The 21,103-nt window shown below is 36.2% G+C and overlaps 1 protein-coding gene across 5 annotated transcripts in view; it reads left to right on the forward strand.

Annotated features, from left to right (window-relative positions):
- The first annotated feature begins 4,102 nt into the window (after window positions 1-4,102).
- LOC100329589 (ephrin type-A receptor 7) overlaps window positions 4,103-21,103 on the forward strand; it is a 189,254-nt gene continuing 172,253 nt past the window's right edge. For all 5 annotated transcript variants that reach the window (XM_087293837.1, NM_001441487.1, XM_087293838.1 and 2 more), the window contains exon 1: window positions 4,103-4,279. In XM_087293837.1, coding sequence (XP_087149963.1) covers window positions 4,201-4,279 — 79 coding nt within the window. In that variant the 5' untranslated portion in view covers window positions 4,103-4,200. The remainder of the gene's footprint in view (window positions 4,280-21,103) is intronic.

Here is a 21,103-nt window from a genome sequence, read left to right on the forward strand (position 1 = left end):
CTCCTAATGGCGTCTTTATCCACCTTCCTTCCCTCCTTCCGCCCCCTCCTCTTCTCCGCCTTTTCTTCTTCTACCCGAATGACTGTGAAAATAACCTCAGAACAAAAGGTCAAGTGACTGTTTTTTTGCTTCTCTGCACCCTTCATTTTTTTATTTAAGGGCCAGCTATAGAGCTCTTGGAGGAAGCCTAGCATGAAATTGTAATGCGGTGATAAACAATAGGTGCTGAGTGTGTGTTTGTGTGTGGTGCGGTAATGCACGTGTGTGTGTGTGTGTCACTTCACAGGGACCCTGCAATTGTGCGTGTGCATTGATCCTGTGTGGGGAAAAAACACGCACATGTGACCTGCAATTTTGTGTTATTTTGTGAGTAAAGGAAGATGATGAAGTGTTTATGTAGTTTGTTAGTTTTCTGATGACGCAAACAATTAAAAAGACTTGGTCTTAAAAAAAACACACAGTATATTAAACTTCAGATTTGCACTCACTGGCCACTTTTTTAGGTACACCTGACTAGTACCGGGTTGGACCCCCTTTTACCGTCAGAACTGCCTTAATCCTTCAGAGATTCAGCAAGCTACTGGAAATATTCCTCAGAGATTTTGCTCCATATTGTCATGATAGCATCACACAGTTGCTGCAGATTTGTCGGCTGCACATCCATGATGCCAATCTCCCGTTCCACCACATCCCAAATCTGCTCTATTGGATTGAGATCTGGGGACTGTGGAGGCCATTTGAGTGCAGTGAACTCATCGTCATGTTCAAGAAACCAGTCTGAGATGATTGAGCTTTATGACATGCTGCGTTATCATGCTGGAAGTAGCCATCAGAAGATGGAGACACTGTGCTCATAAAGGGATGGACATGGTCAGCAGCAATACTCAGGTAGGCTGTGGCGTTGATGCTCAATTGGTACTAATGGACCCAAAGAAAATCTCCCCCACACCATTACACCACCACCACCAGCCTGAACCGCTGACACAAGGCAGGATGATCCATGCTTTCATGTTGTTGAGGCCAAATTGTGAGCCGAGCATCCGAATGTGTCAGCAGAAATGGAGACTCATCAGAGCAGCAACGTTTCTCCAATCTTCTATTGTCCAGTTTTGGTGAGTCTGTGTGAATTGTAGCCTCAGTTTCCTGTTCTTAGCTGACAGGAGCGGCACCCGGTGTGCTCTTCTGCTGCTGTAGCCCATCCGCCTCAAGGTTGGACGTGTTGTGTGTTCAGAGATGCTCTTCTGCAGAGCTCGGTTGTAACGAGTGCTTATTTGAGTTACTGTTGCCTTTCTATCAGCTGGAACCAGTCTGGCCATTCTCCTCTGACCTCTGCCCTCATCAACAAGGCATTTGTGCACACAGAACTGCCGCTCACTGGATATTTCCTCTTTGTCGGAGCATTCTCTGTAAACCCTAGAGATGGTTGTGCGTGAAAATCCCAGTAGATCAGCAGTTTCTGAAATACTCAGAGCAGCTCGTCTGGCAGCAACAACCATGCCAGGTTCAAAGTCTCTTAAATCCCCTTTCTTCCCCATTCTAATGCTCACTTTGAACTGCAGCCGATCGTCTTGACCATGTCTACATGCCGAAATGCAGTGAGCTGCTGCCATGTGATTGGCTGATTACACATTGATGTTAACGGGCAGTTGGACAGGTGTACCTAATAAAGTGGCCGGTGAGTGTAGATCCCACACATAAGTGGATATAAAAGTTGGATATGGAGTTTAAGAAGAAGCACAGATAAACAGCAGAGTCTCCATTGACTGATGCATTATCACACACTTCTGTAAACATTTAACCTTTTTTACACTAATAACACCAGTCCTATTTGAATCTTCTGTTATGCCTGTGCAGCTCCGCCCTCTTCTGAAAAGAGCCCAGTCTCAGTTGAATTTAAAGCGACAGTCTTCAAATGCCACAATTAGGATCAGAGCCTAAAACGATCAGTTTCAGAGAGTTAGAGAACGTTATCTGTGTGCTATTTTTAGCTTAAACTTCACTGCACACTCTACAAACAGAAACACATTACATCTTGTAAAAAGGGGCGTTATAGGCCCCCTACAAAATGTTCAAATAAGAAATGACTTATTTCTCTGTTCGAGGTGAACTGATTAGTTTTCAAAGTGAGTTCTGCTGAAACGAGCTACAGGCGACAAGATGTTGGCATGACCAGCGATGTGACAAACTTGAGCAAAGTTTCACTTTATGCAAATGTGCAATGACTACCAATGAGAAAGAAGACAGCAGAACTCCTGCCTCCTGCCAGCTATTGTAGTTTAAAAAACGCAAGAGAAGTTAATCTTTGCTTGAGCAGATTCCTGATTTTAGATGTATGTCTGCTTATAATGTTCTTTGCAGTCTGTTCTGTACTAATAACATTCATTCATTTTATTTTTGGCTTAGTCTTTTATTTATCGAGTGTTGCCACCGCGAAATGAACTGCCAACTTATCCACATATGTTTTATGCAGCGGATGCCCTTCCAGCTGCAACCCATCACTGGGAAACACCCTCTTGCATTCACACCCACACATACACTATGGCTAATTTAGCGCATGTGTTAGGGTGGCCAACACCAGGAGAACATGCAAACTCCACAGAGAAACACCAATTGACCCAGCCGAGGCTCAAACCAGCGACCTTTTAGCTGTGAGGCGAATGCACTACCTACTGCGCCACTGCGTCACCGTCCTGATTAATAACATATCTAATGTAATCTGTTTGTTTCAGCTGCCAGACTGATCTACAATAATAAGCCAGAAAATGGTGTTTTTGCCGAGGAAGGTCTGTTTGATCATAAGTTAATAAAAGTGTCAATAACTATCATTCATTTTACCAGCATACCCAGCAGACACACAACATCATTAGACTTTAATGTTAGGTTGGATTTAGGGCACCAACGTCTAAGCACAATGTTATTTTGATGTCCAATAATGATGTTGATATTTTGTTACATTTAGGTTGTGGTGGAAAGTGACCAAAATCCAACATCATATTGACGTCAGTTACTGACATTTATTCGTCAGGTATGGCAACCAAAATCCAACATCTGATAGACGTCATATTGGTAACATCAACACAATGTCAAGCTGTAACATCATTAGACATTGTTTTGTTGTTTTAGGTTGTGTTGGAAAGTGACCAAAATGCAAAGTCTGTCCTATGTTGGACATTGACATGGGCCTGACGTTGGGTTCTGACGTCAAGCTGATTTTCCATACAAAATGCACGTTGGGGTACAACATCAATCTCCTGTCTTGTTGACGTCCTACACCTGCTAGTTTGTACAGAAGACCTTCTAAAATTCAGGGTGATAATGTAATCAAATTTAAAATTAACCTTTACTTTTATTTATTTAAAAACTTATAATAAGTATTTAGTATCATTTTGATATTAAATATATCAAGTCACTTAAACTGGAGGATTGTTTCACCCATATTTTTTTCCACAAACGTTTTTTAAACATATGTGAGCAGATTATTTAATTTACCAACACCAATATGCAATGTCCCATCTTTGACAGCACATTCATTAGTAATGTTTTGAAAATTCATACATTTTAAATACAATAGCAAGCATTTGATATTTATTATTTAGATTATAAACCACATTTAGAGAGCATAAGAAAGACACATTATTATTATTATCATTATCATCATCATTATTATTATTATTATTATTATTATTATTATTATTATTACAGTAGAACCGATATATTACAACAAACTATATAACACACAACATTAACACCGATAATATAAAACGTTTTACAGTCTTTCTTTAGACATCTCAATGAGATCTGCTCTCACACACCAGCCTCCAGAGCTCATTTGGCTCTTTTATTCAATAAAAAAGAATAATTGTGCCTAATCAGCAGCGCTTATAATGTGGGCCGAAACGATAACTAAATTTCATCATTTCCAACACCGCCTCCATTCAGGGGGGAGAAAATCTGTGCGGTGGAATTTTATCAGACCCCATCTGATTGGCTCTCCGCTAATCTCCGCATACTCTTATTCTATTGGTCGCCGCACCTGTCAGTCAGAGGGTCAGTGCCCGCCCACCCGCTGCTCTAATAAGGCTGATAGTAGCGCTGTGTGTGTGTCAGAATCCCGGACTGACGCTCCGCGTTTCCCGCTCAGTGAGTCCCGCGCGCTCGGTTGCGACATGACCAGAGTCCCGCACTCCTGCCCCGCCAAACATGGAGCACTTTAAATCCTTCATTTCGCTGCTCTGGATATTATTGTTCAACAGAACCCCGGAGTCCCGTGCAGAGGAAGGTACGTTCACGGCTTACAATTATTTGGACGGCAGGTGAATTGACGAGAAGAAGTGATACTGTAACTCGCTGCAGCTGTGTGTGTGCGCGTGTGTGTGAGCGCGTGTGTTCAAATTCCGCCGCTGTCGTGTCAAGTAAAGTTATCCTATATTAATTGACGGTATTAATTCATAAGGAGATCTGATCTAAACTGACATCACGCTCTGAGGGATTTTAAAAACACTTCAAAGAGACCGCTGCCGGTGAAGTGCAACAATGTATCGTTTAAAACATTCTAATGTTCGAAAATTAACGGCTGGAAATTGTTACATTGTTTCTGACAGTATGCTTTGAATTTGTGCCTGAAACTCAATTACATTACTGTAAATGACAGTTGTGTTGATTTAAAATAGATGTATTCATGTATATTAATTTATTAAAATGTATGTAAAAATTTATTAACATATGCTGATTAAAGTTATAATATATATAAAATATTTTTTATTTATCTAATACATTAGATATTCATGACATCAGATACTAAAATACAATTAGATATTTATATACCTAACGTATACATGTAAAATGTGCCTTGTTTTTTATACATATAATGTGTTTTTTTTTCTACATCTCTATGCTTCAGTTTTTGTCGTTTTTCTTTGTCATGCCCTTTTAATCTCCTCCTGATAATACTATGGAATCCAGTTTCAATAGAGCCGGCTGTTATTCCCGATGTGTGCTTTTGTGACTGTGCAGCTCCTGGTGGGATTGTTTGACAGTCAGTTTTGATGCCAGGCTGTCGCATTAGGCTCAGGTGAGGTCAACTAAGCGTCCTAATGAATGGCATGGCACAGAGAGGCAAAGAACAGATAATAACTGCGTCCCTTCAGGCTCTTTGGCCATGCTGAAGAAGCCCAGCTGAGCCTGGGTCTGCCTTTTCTCTCTCTCTCTCTCTCTCTCTCTCTCTCTTGCTCTCTTTATATCTATCTTTCCCACATTCTCTCTCAAATTCAAATTTACAATCAAACTTGCTTTATTGGCATGACGAATGTTATGTATGTATTTCCAAAGTATCTGTGATGTTTACATTAAACAGAACATATTAAAACAAATGACATAGCAGTGAAGAAAAAACAATCATTATCGGTACAGATAACAATAAACAATTTAGGATAAATAACTAAACAGTATATTTTACAACCAACATTTTAGAATAAATAATTATAACTAATTATAAAAATAAATACATTAAACTGTATATTTACCATATAACAATTTGGGATAATAATAAACAAAGAACAGTTTTTAAACATGAATATTTTATGATACAACAATAATAAATAATAAACAGTATTTAACTATAGCAACAATTGAATATTCAGTCTTTCTCTTTCTCCCTTTCTCCGTCTCTCTCTCGCTCTCTCTGAATGGCTGAACTCTGCTGGAATGCTGGTCGTCTGGATTACAATCGTTGGCTTAATGAATGTTGTGACAGCGATTAATTGCTGTGAAAGTGATGTGTCCTGAAAGGTCTTGTGTGTCTGCGGTGGTTTCTGATTGAGCTGAATATGTTCTCACTGTACGCACAACCTCTTTGTCCACAATTACGTCCCGGTCCTGCTGCGGCGCTTCTCTTTGTATTCAGCTCTACTGTATTTTCTCATAGGCAGGTGGGATCCGCGCAGCACCAGAGCTCTTTGTTGGTGCTATACAGTCAGTTGAATGAGAAAATCCTGTTTTCACTTGTGTTCACATCACTGATGCGGTTTTGTTGTAGCATGTCAGAATATCATTTTGTTTTAATTTATTTACAAAGCCTCAAAATTGATCAATTTAGGAGTGGATTGGAATTTTTAGAACAATAACCATTCAGAGGTATGTTTTTTTTAATTTTGTATAAATGCATTAGTGACATCAATTGGTAATGAACACTATTCTACTCGTATTCATTCATTCAATTTCCTTCAGCTTAATCCCTTTGTTCATCAGGGGTTGCCACAGCGGAATGAACCGCCAACTATTTCAGCATATGTTTTACACAAGGGCTGCCCTTCAAGCTGCAACCCATACATACATTGCCACACTCCTACACTACGGCAAATTTAGTGCATCAATTCCCCTATAGCGCATTTGTTTGGACTGTGGGGGAAACCGGAGCACCCAGAGGAAATATTCCACTCATGACATTTTAATTCTCTAAGTAGTGATTTGTAACTAAAGTAGATACACTTAAAGTAGATACGACATGAACTTGATCAATTTCACTTGATGTTTATATATTTTTGAGATGTTGTCTTAACTTTGACACACATTTAATACACTGTAGTGCAAACTTTTGAGGACAATAATTGTTATACATACATACACTTTTTTTCATAAGGATGCGTTACACTGATCAAGAATGAGTTTTATTATTAACGGAAGAGTATTCTCTTATCTATTTATCATTATTTATTGAATGTATATTGCAAAGTGCATATAAATGTTTACACAAAAATATAAAAATGAAAGTCATCAAATCATCATAATTCATAATGCACTGTTAAATATCTGTAAATCAGCAGTTTTCCATATTTTGTTTTTTTTTTTTTTTTCCCATTTTTTTTTATGATTTAGAATTCTATTATGGATGTTGAGCTTTCTTTCAACACTTTTACCCTTAAAAAGTGAAACACAAGCAAAATGTTTAATCACAAAATACAGAAACTGTTAATTTATAGATCTTTTTCACAGTGTGGTCAATGTGACTAGGCATGGGAAAACTTAAGGTTTTAAAACGGCAAAAATGTTCTGTTATGCTATTTCTAAGGTACAGTACGTGTAAGTATGTGTTTTTTTTTACATGTTTTTTTTAAATTTTTTTTTACAATTATAAATAATATAAATAATAAAGAATAAGTTTATTTATTCCAACATCCTATGGTGCTAGTGTTTGTGCCATGCTCCTGAAGAGTGCAGTGGCTTATCCAAAGATGCCTTTTCAAGTTGTAAATTAATCTGTTTTGTAAACTAATAAAGATAGCAGGTCTATGCTGTATTTTGATTATTCAACCTGACATGTTTATCGTTTCAAAATATTTTAAATATTTCTTAAAATATAATATCTTGTGTTCAACAGGAAAAAAGCTGTTGATTTTACCCAGAAGAATATATTTGAAAGCAGTAATTACAATACTGTCATACTGTGATATTTTTATCCAATGTTTTCATAGTGTCAGAATTTTATACCGGGCCATACCTACACTGTAAAACTCAACAGTCAACAACTGAAATGAGTGTAGTTGACTCAAAATTTACTGAAAGTTGATTCTACTCATTTGAAAAGTGTTTTGAAAAGAGTTTTGAAGTTTTAATTTAATATCTCATTACATAAACTTAAGTGGAGTTAGTTCACAGTACTTGTATACAGATGAAGTCAGAATTATTAGCCTGTCTAGTCACCCTAATTACCGTAGTGAAGCCTTTAAATGTCACTTTAAGCTGTATAGAAGTGTCTTGAAGAATATATAGTCTAATATTATTTACTGTCATCATAACAAAGAGAAAATAAATCAGTTAATAGAGATGAGTTATTAACACTGTTATGATTAGAAATGTGTTGGAAAAAAAATCTGCTCTCTGTTAAATAGAAATTGGGAAAAAAGTTAACGGGGCTAATAATTCTGACTTCCACTGGTTTTTAACTCAAATGGTTTGTAGCAATCGGTTTCTTCAAATGATTTGAGTTGCCTTTACTTACTAAGTTTTACAGTACTCGGTTGGTTTAAGTTCTCTTAATTTATTGGGTTTTACTGTGCTCAAATTGCTTTGTTTACTCAAATAAATTAAGTTGACAGTACTCATTAGGATTAGTTTTAGAACTTAAGTGTATTGTTGCAGTTGGTTTTCTCAAATGACTTGAGTTACCTTTTTGGGTTTTACAGTGTACCTGTGACACTGAAGACTGCAGTGATGTTGCTGAAAATTCCACTTTACATCAGCGCATATATAAATTCACTTTATTTTGCTTTAAGCACAAAACTCGAACCGTTCCCCCACATTTTCCCCTGTTCGTCTGGCAGGCTCTTTTTGTTTCCCCCGTGTCTGTCATTATTGCCCACTCTGTAAAAAATATAATGAGCAGTTTCCATATTTAGTGATTCACACGGGTTTATTTCCAGTGGGATGTTGGTCTCTGCTCTGTCCGCTTCTGATGTTGAAAAATCAACTCTAAAGTTTAACAAAGTGACTTTTAGTGACATTTTAGTAATTTGATAATAATTCGATGTATAAGAATAAAATCTAGAGAAATAAGTCTGTAAAATAGCAGAAAATGTGCTGCAGTTTATTACGAGGTTTATGTAGCGTAATATACAACACCAGACAATACAGCACTTTACGCTATTAAAACTGTCAATATTTTCGGGGCCAATGATGCAGTAGTTAATGCGTCGACACATGACTTTTAACTGCAGTTTGGCTCTTTCATTCAGGGAATTCAGTCATGTTCCTTGCGACAAACAAGATATTTGTATCTCTGCTGTAAGCGTGTATTTTTCATGCAATGTTTGATACCGCACGGCGAATGAGAGAAAAAAAACCTCAGCATTTCCCGGAAACTTAGATGCACACAGCAGGTAGCGTCAGAAAGCCGCGTGTGTTATTCCGGTCACAAAATGCGGTGAAAATCCTACACAAGGTTAAAGTTTGGTTGTGGTGCTAACATGTTTACACTCGGTGCAATAGTTAACTTATTTCGATACAAACAAACTGAATAAACAAAGAGCACTGGTCGCTCACTTACCAAATCTGTAGAGACAGGACAATCACCAGCAACTAGAGCCGCGTCTTTAGAAGGGGAAGACTACAAGCGAATCCGGATCTCAGCGTTTGCAGATGAGAACAGCTCTCAGGTAAACAATAATCCTCCTTAGACACGCAAGTTATCATTGTCGCGCGTCGCGTACACTGTTAATCCACACGTGACTCCAGCTGCGCTCTCACAGAGAGAAAATGAAAACAAAACTTCACTGCAGCAAACTATAAAAGCAACACTTCACGCTTGTTTTGCCAACACAACGTGGCGTCTCTGTCGTCTAAACACTGTGACGGTAATGAATATTAATGAAGTTGCACAATAGAGCGCGCTGATTGGTTTGAACCAAGCTTTACTCATGCATTAAAGCATCACACTGTAAGACGTAATAAGACACACTCTGGCACAGGCGCCCAGTCTGCACGCTGGAATACACGCTATAATCTCATGACCGTGACGCAGCTTCAAAAATTCGCTTCAAACCGGAAGTACGAATTTGCTTGAAATAACGCAAAAACAACCAATTTACACTTTTTAGTGAAATATAGGTGTCCTAATAGTGTTTTTAGCAGTGTGGGACACATATACCACTGTCAACAGCTCAAATGTGTTTTGGTGTTTCGTGACCCTTTAAAGGTAAATAATCAATATTTTCAAATGGTTACAAGCTGTTTGAAGAAAGATCAAGATCCCAAAATGCAATTCAAAATAAGAAATAAATGAGTGTAAAAATAAAAACACGAATCACAAACTAGAGAAAACTGCTAATTTAGGGGTGTTTTTTACAGTGCAGTGTGCAGGTGTGTTTCCTCACGCTGGCAGCCGGAGCTGGAGACCCTCATGTCTGACCCCTCAGCACTAACACACCTTGGCATCTCATTGTGGGCTTATTTACTGCTTTCTGTGTGCTGCTGGACCCTGCTGTGGCGCAGCTCTTTTGTGCATGTGCCGGCTGCTTCAGTGTCGGTCACGCTGTGTCTGTGCTTTTTAAGGACTCCGTCAGAATGCAGTGCGGTCCATATGAGGGCACTTTACCTGGGAGAGAGCTTTTTTACGCCTGTCATTAGTGACGGCTGCTTTCAGGCACTGCTTCATGATGCTTTCAGTGCTTCACTAATCTTTTATTTAGAATCAGTGCGTGCTTCAAATTGGCATGGTAATGTTGCGTAATTAAAAATTTGGGCAATTTAAAGTCTGTACACAGGGAGACAGCGCCCTCTAGTGGATTTGTCATCTGAAATGTGCAACATATTTTACGCTTTACACAAATGTACATTGAGTAACATTTCTCCAATGTGCCTGGGTTGGAAATCTTAGGGCTGTCTACTGATGTTGCTTGGGTCAAGGTTCAAATCCCCTGATCTTCGTAACCAGATTGTGCCATTCAAATGATGTGGGTTTCCTGTAGGGGTGTCAAAATTAATCGTTTCTTCGATGCAGACGCGGACAATTCGGTATCGGTTCAGTAATAATCATAACCGGTTATTACTGACGTCATTTACCTCATATGCACTCTGTCGCGAGGGAGACGATCGCGAGTATTTACAACTCTCTAACTACTTAATACTCATGAACTGTGCACAATTTCACTGTGTGTGTTTGAGAATGAAAGTAGCCTACTCCATTTCTCTCGATCGCTCTCGCTCTGTCTCTGTCTCTGTCTCTCTCTCTCTCTCTTTCTCACACACACACAGTGGCCCATTTGACCTGCTGGCGTGGCTTTTCTTCTCCTCTTGGCTGTTTTACAGCGTTACTTTTGAATACAGAAACGTGCGCGTGTCTGCAGAGTTTTCTCCACCGTGTCTATCACACATCAGCTGTGAGATCGCCGCTGCCGCCTGCCGCATATCATTCATCTGAAGAGCACAGCGCGCAAGAGCCAATCGCAACCGTTTTTGTTGAGGGTGTAACCAATCAAAGGGGTGTAAGAGAACTAGACAAGATTCAGAAATTGAGCTGGATATTTATATTTGTTTATATTATTTGCTAAAGCTTGTTTTTTTTAAGTTACAGTTTATATATCTGACTGTTTGTATTAAATGACACAATTGGATTACAAATAATAACCTATATAAATATAAATATATTCATACATTTTAATACAGGAGCTGCTGCTGTGAAGAAAATATAAAAGCATCGTCAATGCACCATGATGCACAGAAATATCGAATTGAACCGAATCGATGGCATGATAATCGTAACCGAACCGTGAGACTAGTGTAGGTTCACAGCTCTAGTTTCCTGGGAGAAATAACAAGATGGGAGAGTGGGGGAGAAACAACTGAAAAGAAGCACTTTCATTTTTTTCTGGAGTAAAACTTCATGAGTGTCTGTACTTTAACATAAGCTCCACAAGCTCTTGGTTTTGTGTTCTTCTTCACCTCTGCCAGTCATGGAAAAGTCTTTTAAAAGCGTGCGGTTCGGTGTTGGCCGATGCTGGCAGGATTTCCACACCGCTGCTGTGTGTCTGCAAGGTTAGACTGATTTGTGAGGCTGGCAGGAGAAACTCTGACATGCAGGAGTTTATCTAGTGGGCCGTGGTGAAGTGTGGACTCACGGTGAGCAAGAAGGAAAGTGAAACAATGAGGGATGGAGACAGCAGAAGGCTGAACGCAGAGAAATGCTGCTTTTGTTGGCTGAGAGGAAGAAAAAGAGCAAATCTGAATGGTGTGTCTGAGTAACATCTACACTGATTTCTGTTGTAGCGGTCTATAACTGCATATAGCAAGGCTGTAGATTTGTTTTTGATATTGGTAAAGAACTAATTTAACTGTTGTGTGCTGTGGGCTTGTTTTTAACCACTCTGGGCTGATTTTGAGCCCTAATTTGACCACAACTTTCTGTGTTTCAGCAAATAGAACATTTTTGGCCTTATTGACCCTCACTATAATCACATTTATTAACTGTAAAGCCAGCATATAATCATGCAATCTTGGTTGTTGCTGGTTTTCCCTGTTAGGAAGAGGTAAAATGGATTTTTACTGGTGTTTTTACTGTCATTTTTACTGTTGATTATCAGTTACAGTGCAAAAAGAGCTACGTTTCTGGCTTTTATATGGTGTCTACCTGTATGAGACCTTACCTTGATATGTCTGAGAAGTAAAATAAGCAACTTCTCTCTACCACAGAATTATACTATATAGCAGAGCATCTCAAAGTCTGGACTCTGGTCTGGATCCGGACCGTGAGGTTGTTCAATCCGGACTGACTCTATTTCGTATTGCAAGACCATGTGTAGAGGATTCAAGTTGTGGATTTCCTTCATTGGTAAATGCATAAACCTTGTGAATCAGCAGTTTAGTTGTTTACAGAACTAAAGAATACAGGCCAAAATTAAATTGAAGACAAAATATTTAAAGTTTTCCTTTGTGATTCTGTTGTCAGGATATCCAGTGATCATAAGAAGCTTCATGTGATCGAGTGGGCCTGCTTTAATGCACCGCGGCAAAGCGATCATTTGATAGACTGAGATATCGGTCTCACAGAAAAGAAAACTTGATGAAGTGAATAAAGAGTTCAAAGTTGAATGGGCAGATGCCTTTATTTTGCCACAAGACATCACAGAGCCATGCTGCTTGATTTGTAATGAGACATTTTGAGTTGTAAAGAGTGAAAAAAAAATAAAAATAAAATGGGCCACTTCGAAACAAAACATGGACATTTTGAATGGCAGCATCCACAAAATACAGATATAAGGTCTGCAAAACTACAACACCTAAAGTTTTCATTATTGCCCACACCAAACCTCGCCCCTCACATTGACGCCACTAGCTTCATTGAGTGCATTGTGTCTGACGTTGTACACTGAAAAAAATTATTCAGAGATGATTCCTTGGATTTACTTAAAAATTGGATTTACAGTTTTTTACCTTAAATTGTAAACAATTTATTTGGGCTGAATTAAAACAAATTAAGTTGAACATTTATTAAATTTAATTTGTTAAAAATTCAACACAAATAAATAGTTTGCAACAGTTCTGCAGACATCATTTTTTTCAGTGCATCTCTGAGATATGCAGTCTCAGCTTATGCACTTATATCAGTCATTTCGCCACCGTTGTGTTGTATTTAATGTGTTTTGACTGCAAATGTCTCTTAATTTAAAGAAAAATAAATAGTGTTGACTTGTGATGCTATGGATGTCTATTAAATGGAGTTAACTTTTTAACTCCATTTAAAACCACGCCTCACTTTTTCTCCTCAACCAATCACCTACTCCCTAAAACTTATTTAGCACAATTCCTCTTGCTATAAAACACATTTTATTGGACTGTCCTGCTTTAAATGATTCTAAGGACATTTTTAACAAAGTGACACCAGAAAAGATTTTAGAATTTTCATCATGCATCAACACTAGAAATCGTATTTATTGAATGTATTCATTTGTTTGATGATTTTTTTTTTATTGTATACTTATTATTGAAGGGTTCCTGCCATGAAAACAATTGGTTGCTGACATGGCATTAAAAAAAAAAATAAAAAATTCTCAAACGTATTGAAGGCAGACCGGCCCTCTAGCACTGTTTGTCTCCTTCTTTCGAACCCATCCTCTTTTGCTCTATTTCCTCGCTTCCCATTCACAATCCTATAACCCTTTCTTCACTCCTAGGTTGAATCGGGGGCTCCAATCACTCTACCAAAATATTACAGAGACAGTACTCCCACTCTGAGTCTCTGGGTATCATCGTAGGATGCACGATCAACCTACCTTGTTTACTGTTTATCCTCTGTTTATCTTTCCTTCCCCTTCATCCCACTGTTGTCTTACTATCCTCTTCATCACTACTAGGGTTGTAACAATATACCGGTATGACGGTCTACCACGATTTGAACGTGCACGATTATCATACCATGAACAATTGCATATCAACGGTTTTAACCCTTAAAGACCGAGACAGCCGCCCGCGGCTAAAAATAAGTATTGCTCTTAAATGTTTAATAACTTTTGATCCGCTGATCCGATTCATACAATTGAAAGATTGGCATAAAGAAGAGAATCTCAACTATCCAGTGCTGTATCACATACCATTCGCGGCTCCGGAATCAGTGCGTTTACGTCATCAAAATTTGACAACGCTGATTTGACAAAGAAACGCTCGTCACTGTGTCTCCGGACAAACCAGACACGATACATTGATGCATTGTCCCTCCTCCATGCCCAGATTGGTTCAAACTCGCTATAACACAACCAATAAGCATAGGTTTCGCTTTTGTTTGTGGACCAAAAACGAGCTTTTTGAACAACACGGAATGAGAGATAGGCATACATTTCTGCGCGGCTAAATAAAACGCAAAAAAAAAGTTTTGCATGAAATAATTCTCATACTAAGTACTTTTGCATGCACAGCAGCACAGAAACATGACAAAACAGTGACACAGCAAAGACGAACTGCTGCTCTTGCTGTTTTCAAAAGACGCAAATGAAGGTGCAGCTGTTTGTCTGCATTGCAGACAACCATATCCAAATCCATATCCACAGACAACCATATCCATGCTGGCACATAAAACCTAAGGATGTTCCATATTGAATCTAGTTTCGTTATGTAACTATTTATAGTATAGTAAATATTTATATCTATTTTTTTACTGAGGATTTGCACCATGTTTATTTGGACTTTATTTGGACTTTGACACATTATTTATTATTTTTTTATTTGTTCATTGTAAGTGGTGTTGTTTATAGTAACTGAAAATATATTATTTGGAAAAAGTCAAATTTGCTTCACTGTTCTATTATTTTGTAACATTTGTAACATACCGTATACCGCGAAACCGTCAAACCGTGGTATTGTTTTAGACGATTATCATACCGTAAAAAATTCATACCGTTACAACCCTAATCACTACATCCCTACAATAAAGTCTAGCTCAAAGTGTGGAATGGTCCATGCCGGTGCAAAGCAAGTTATGCAATATCAATGGTTCCAGACATTTTATTGTTATTAAAAAAAAACAGATTTGGACCTTTTAATGAAGACATTGAGAACCCCTGCTATATAGTGCCAATTAAGGTTTTATTTTTGTTTTAGGTATTAGAAACTGCAATAACTGAACTCTTTCAGCGTAGTGATATACAACAATTATGTGCTCAACTTGCCGGAACTACTTTATCTGTGTGTTTATCTGAAAATGACAGCACACCTCAGCCAATCAGATTCCTGCATTCTTGATGCATTATAATCAGCCAGTGTGTCCGTCACAGGAGGATTTCTCCATTCAGCATGCTTCGAAACTGGTGATTAAGTTTGATCTGTTTTCTCTCAAATTGACGGGTGCTGTATTGAGTGTCGGCGTGCGGATCGATACCGTATTGTTTGTGTAAAGCGAAGGGTCACCGATATTCATCTTGGTTTGGTTTCTGCTGGATCTGCATTAATGCTGCAGGAGGCACGATGCTTTTATTACCTGCAGAATGTGGATGTTTCTGGAGCGCCGAACTGAAAAATGAAGCGTTCTTCAGGCTGTCGGTGTTTGAACTCAGAAAAGCAGCCCACAAAAAGCTTGATTGTCCTTCCAACAGCAGTGTGTGTGTGCGTGTGTGTTTGCTGTTGAATATTTATCTTGTTATATACTGTAGCAGGAATGTGTCAGGAGCTGGCAGAGTGTGTGTGTGTGTGTGCGTGTGTATGTGCGTCTGACCTCTTGTTTTGCTGATCTTTATGTTGAAAATGCACTAGACGGGCAGTTTTTCACTGCAAAAGCACAGTTTGTTCTGAGGTTATAAGTAATTTATGCTTGATGGCTTCATTTCTTGTTTTTTTTCTTAAGTAATTTTTATATTTTATTTGTTTTTGTTTGTTTTTTATTTGGTTAATTTCAAACGTTTTTGATTTCCAAAAATATATTTTAGTTTTTGACCTTGTTTTACTGAATATGTTGGGATGCATAGATGGATGGATAAATAGATAGAATTATAAAAATATATTTTTTTACCTTGTTTTGCTAGTTTTATATTGAAATCTAATAAGTAAATCTTTGTTTTTCTTGTCCAATTTTATTTAAAAGTTTTATTAGATTTTTAAAATTTTTTTAATTAATTTTATATTATAAAAAAAGTTTAATATTTAAATAGTTTAATTTCATAAAGACTTCTTGTTTTATTGATCTTTGTCCTCCTGTTATACATCATTCATGCTAAATTATTTTTGTTATTCCATTTTTATATTTGATTTTTTATTTAGTTTTATTTTTGTGTGTGCATGTGAGTGTGCGTGTGTAATTTTCCACAAATATTTTATTTTTATTTTCATTTTTTATGTTGACATATCTACATTTCATGCTAGTATCTATTAATGTACATGTAAATAATTGCTTAATTTGTTTTTCTTTTTTTCAATTTTCTTTGTGTTTTTAATTTAGTAAAAAATACTTTTATAATGTGTTTCTAAATAATATTTTTTAGAATATTTAAATTTATTTTTTAAACCTCAAATTTTTGTATTGAAATCTAATTCATTGTATTTTTTAATTATTTTTTAAAGTTTATATAGTTTAAATTGAGATTTTATTTTAAAAAAATGTTTTATTTTTAAGTTATTTGTTTTTAGACCTCTTGTTATGCTGATCTTTACACTGGAAACACACTAGACGGGCAGTTTCTCAGTAAAAAAAAAAAAAAAAAAGCTGTGTGTGTGTTCTCAGCTTGTGTGCGTGTGGTTCAGTGGTTGATTTGTAATGTGGACATGGAGTTCAGGTCTGCTTCGGGCTCTCACACATGCAGATGTGGGCTTATATAAGACTCCAGACCTCTGCGGCTTTAATGCTGTAACTAATAACACACTCGAGCAGGGCAGAATTAATGCTGCTTCATTCTGAGCGGCTTCAGTTTCATCGCATGGTTTTAAAGCAGAACTTGTTTTTTTTTTTTTTTTTGCGGAGTTGACATTTTTTTCCCCCAGGTTTGACTTGAGATGAGGTATTGATTTAGGGTCAACATGGGTTTAGTTTCTGGCTCTGGACGGATATCTGCTTTAATGAAGGCTGATAGCTGATGTGAAGAGTTTGCACGCGGGTTAGTTGAGTGTGGGATTCTTACTATTTTCAGGAAACTTTTTGACAGTGTAAATTCTGAAAATGGAGAGATGAAATATTAGATTTGTCGCATTATAATTTAAGATGCCACAAATGGATTTATTCATTTTCATACTAATATAAAAAAGTAATTCATTCATTTTCTTTTTAGCTTAGTCCCTTTATTAATCAGGGCTCACCACAGCGGAATGAACCGCCAACTTATCCAGCATATGTTTTAATATATCACACTCGTATACGGACTGTTTAGCCTACCCAGTTCATATATCACATATGTTTGAGCTGTGGGGGAAACCGGAGCACCCGGAGGAAAGCCCACGCAAACACGGGAGAACATCCAAACTTTACACAGAAACAACAGCTGACCCAGCTGAGGCTCAAACCAGTGACCTTCTTGCTGAGGCGATTGTGTTACCCACTGCACCACCTTGTTGCCCTTTAAGTAATTCATATTTATTCTCTTATTATTATTATTATTATTATTATTATTATTATTATTGTTGTTGTTGTTGTTGTTGTTGTTATCATTTTTATTTTATTATTATTATCATTATTTTTCTTTTAATATTTTTTACTATTTATTTTATTTATTATTATTATTATTATTATTATTTAAATTTATATTTTTTACTTTTTTATCTTTAGTTTTATTTTATTATTATTATTATTATTATTATTATTATTATTATTATTATTATTATCAAATTGTTTACATTTTGATTTAAGTATTTTTGTTTTATATATTTTTGTTAATTTATTATTATTTTGATTTTAGGATACATTATTATACTAAAACATATTTATATTAGAGCTATATTTTAAGGTTTATGGTATATTTAAAAAGTATATTTTTATATAATATAATATATAAACACAAAGATGGGAATGTTTATTTAATTTGCTTAATGTCTATAAATTACTTCCCATGTGCTTTTGAATGAATTTTCTTTCAACACATTTTTTTAAACATAAATAATAATAATAATTATTATTTTATATATATATAGGAAATATCTTAAATATTGGTTTCTGTCAAAATAAAGGAGGGATACTATAATTTACCATTTACTGCTGCAATGCATTCTATCTATTTTTTGATTATTAATGAGTTTAACATCTGGTTCACATTAGCCCCTGAACAGTGTTAAAGCTATACAGTATAAAACAGTGTTGTACATAATGAGATGTTTTATAAAAGACAACCAATCAGACAGTACCTCAATGCAGACCTCATTAAATATTCATTAGCATTAAGCACACACACACACGCACACACACACACACACACACACACACACACACACACACACACGCACAAAAATGCTTTGTTTTTATTTTTTAGTATTGAGCCTTTAAAGGAATTCTTACATTACTAAAAGTGACATAAAGCCTGGTAATTTATACTATCTTACAAAGGCAATAATTTGGAGATATCATTATAATTAAATCTCTCTAGTCACTCTCATGAATATTCAAATGAGGATGCTGATCCAGGAACTGTGTTTAATTGCCTGAATGGAGACTTTAGGAAGCCGCCGGTGGTCTCTTTAAGTTAGTTAACGTTATGTGGTTGTTTTATTGGACCTAATGCATTTCTAATGTCCAGAAAATCTCTCTGCCGATACGCGAGTGGAGGATTTCGGTCTCAAAGCTCATAACGAAAGCCACAAGCCTCGTCCCCGGCGGGATCTGCTGAAACTTTAATGCTTCATTCAGCATTCTCGCACACGCTTGTATACCTCAAACACAGCGTTTCCAAAGTGCATTTAAGTTTTCATCCAGCGACACTTAAACTTCATCTCAGAATTATTAGCACTCCTGTGAAATTAAATTAATTTTAACATACTTCCCATGTGCTCTTTAATGGATTTATTCAACATCTTTCTAAACAAAATAGTGTTAATAACTCATTTCTAGCTGATTTCTTTTCTCTTTGTCATGATCACAGCACATATTATTAGACTAGATATTCTTCAAGAAACTAGTGTTTAACTTAAACGGAATTAATTATCTAGTTTAATTAGGGCAGGTATTGGATAACAGTGCTTTTAATTATTATTATTATGGGGGTCTAATAATTAAGTCTACACTACTTTAGATTTTTTGTTTTGTTTCTATTCCAAATACAGCACTGTCCTGTAAAAATACAGGCTTCCACACATTTGATTTGTGTTGCGACAGCATGAAAGATTTAAGTTAACTTATTAGTTTGTACAAATTTAAGTGGAATGAACATAAGTGAAGATTATTTATAAACTAATGTTGAGAGGAGCGCGTGATTATGATTAAACAACACAAATTAATAAAGTTAATGGAATTGTTTTTATAAACTCGAGTGGATTGAACATAAAACTATTAAGTTCCCCCTGTCAAAAATGACGTATCGTGTTGTTTCAACTTGTATTAAGGGAGAAAAGAGACATTTAGGGAAAATTCTGAGTGCTCTATGAGGTTGTACTTATAGAAAGCATTAAGTAATATTTAAGGGTTATTCTAGGCACCCCATTAAGTTAACAAAAGAGTGATCTTAGGGGAGCATTACACTTAATGTGTTTTATATAACTGGGCACTGGCACGTATTTTAGTTTTGGCCCTCAGATGTCAGTATAAAGCAGGTCTCCAGTGGTGTACAAAACCCTGTTCATCTTCTGAAGAGGCTTTTGACCTTTGAGAGTCATTAATGCTGGATTGGAGGCGTCCGTCTCCGTCTCCCGGTGTCCCGTTATCAGAGTCTCGATGTGAACAATGTTCTCTGCTTTTCCTCTGCGCCGGCTTTGACCACTGACCTGGAAAATCAGCCGACCTTTTAATGCGTGGTTTCCCGCTGATGAATAAATTCATAAATTGTACGCTGTGGCATGAAGGCGACGCTTAGCCTCTCCAGACTCCAGATCAGGGCCAGGGGTTTATTATAATATTATTATTATTATTATTATTATTATTAGGCATATTTGGAATGATATTATGGGGAATATTTGTTTACCTAATTATAAATGTCTATTTTTTGCATTTAGGTCTTTATTTTTCATTAATTTCTTTCTTTTCAGCTTGGTCCCTTTTTTAATCAGGGCTCGCCCCAGCGGAATGAACCACCATTTATGTTTCATATCATTGCAATTATAAGTCACTTCAGTGATTAAGTTTCTGCTAAATGACTAAATGTGAGTTTATTTATTTTAAAGGATTTATCTTAAACATTGGTTTCTATCAAAATAGAGAATGTATGCTATAATTTAGCCATTTATTGCAAAATAATGCTTGAATATTATTGCTGCTTAAATTGTTTTATTTATTAATTTCTTAGTTTTTGCCTTGTTTCTAGTCCAAATATCTGAATTCTTAAATCAAGAAGCTTTTTCTTTTCTTTTTAAGCACTTTTTACATAATCTTGAATATTAATAATCTTTTGTTTATTTATATTTTTTTTAAGGAGGAAAGATTTTTGTCATTTTGACTTATTTCTGTAAACGAATATTTTTTTGCTGTTCTACAAAATGCTTCTTGATTAAAAATGTTTAATTAAGATTTGTTTGCAGTTTTGCAGTTTTACCTGTAAATTGTACTTTTATTTTTTTAAATCGCTTTATTTCAGAGTTTTCCTGATTTAAAAAAAGTTGCTGCAAATAAATGCAGGGTTTGAGCCTGTGTGGCTTATTTATGGGAAACTGCCAAGTGTTTTGCATTTTGATGAATGCATGCTAGTTTGTAGACTGTCAGATGGTTTGGGCTCACCCCTGTGACCGGGATGTTTTCATGCTTAGTTTACTTTTATAGTAATTTTATGCAATCTTAAAAATGCTCTTATATCCTAAAAAACAAAACAAAACTGCAATTATAAAGTGTAAAACTGGTCTCTAATCAACATTGCTGGTTTAATTGTGTACACTATCTTTTATTATTATTTCTATTACTCCAGTTGTGAAATAATATGAATTAATAATTAATAATAATAATTAATTATAATAATAATAATAATAATAAATAATAATAATAATAATAATAATAATAATAATATTATTA

The sequence above is a fragment of the Danio rerio genome, chromosome 19, assembly GCF_052040795.2.
Source record: "Danio rerio strain M-AB ecotype USA chromosome 19, GRCz13ab, whole genome shotgun sequence".
NCBI classification, from domain to species: domain Eukaryota; kingdom Metazoa; phylum Chordata; class Actinopteri; order Cypriniformes; family Danionidae; genus Danio; species Danio rerio.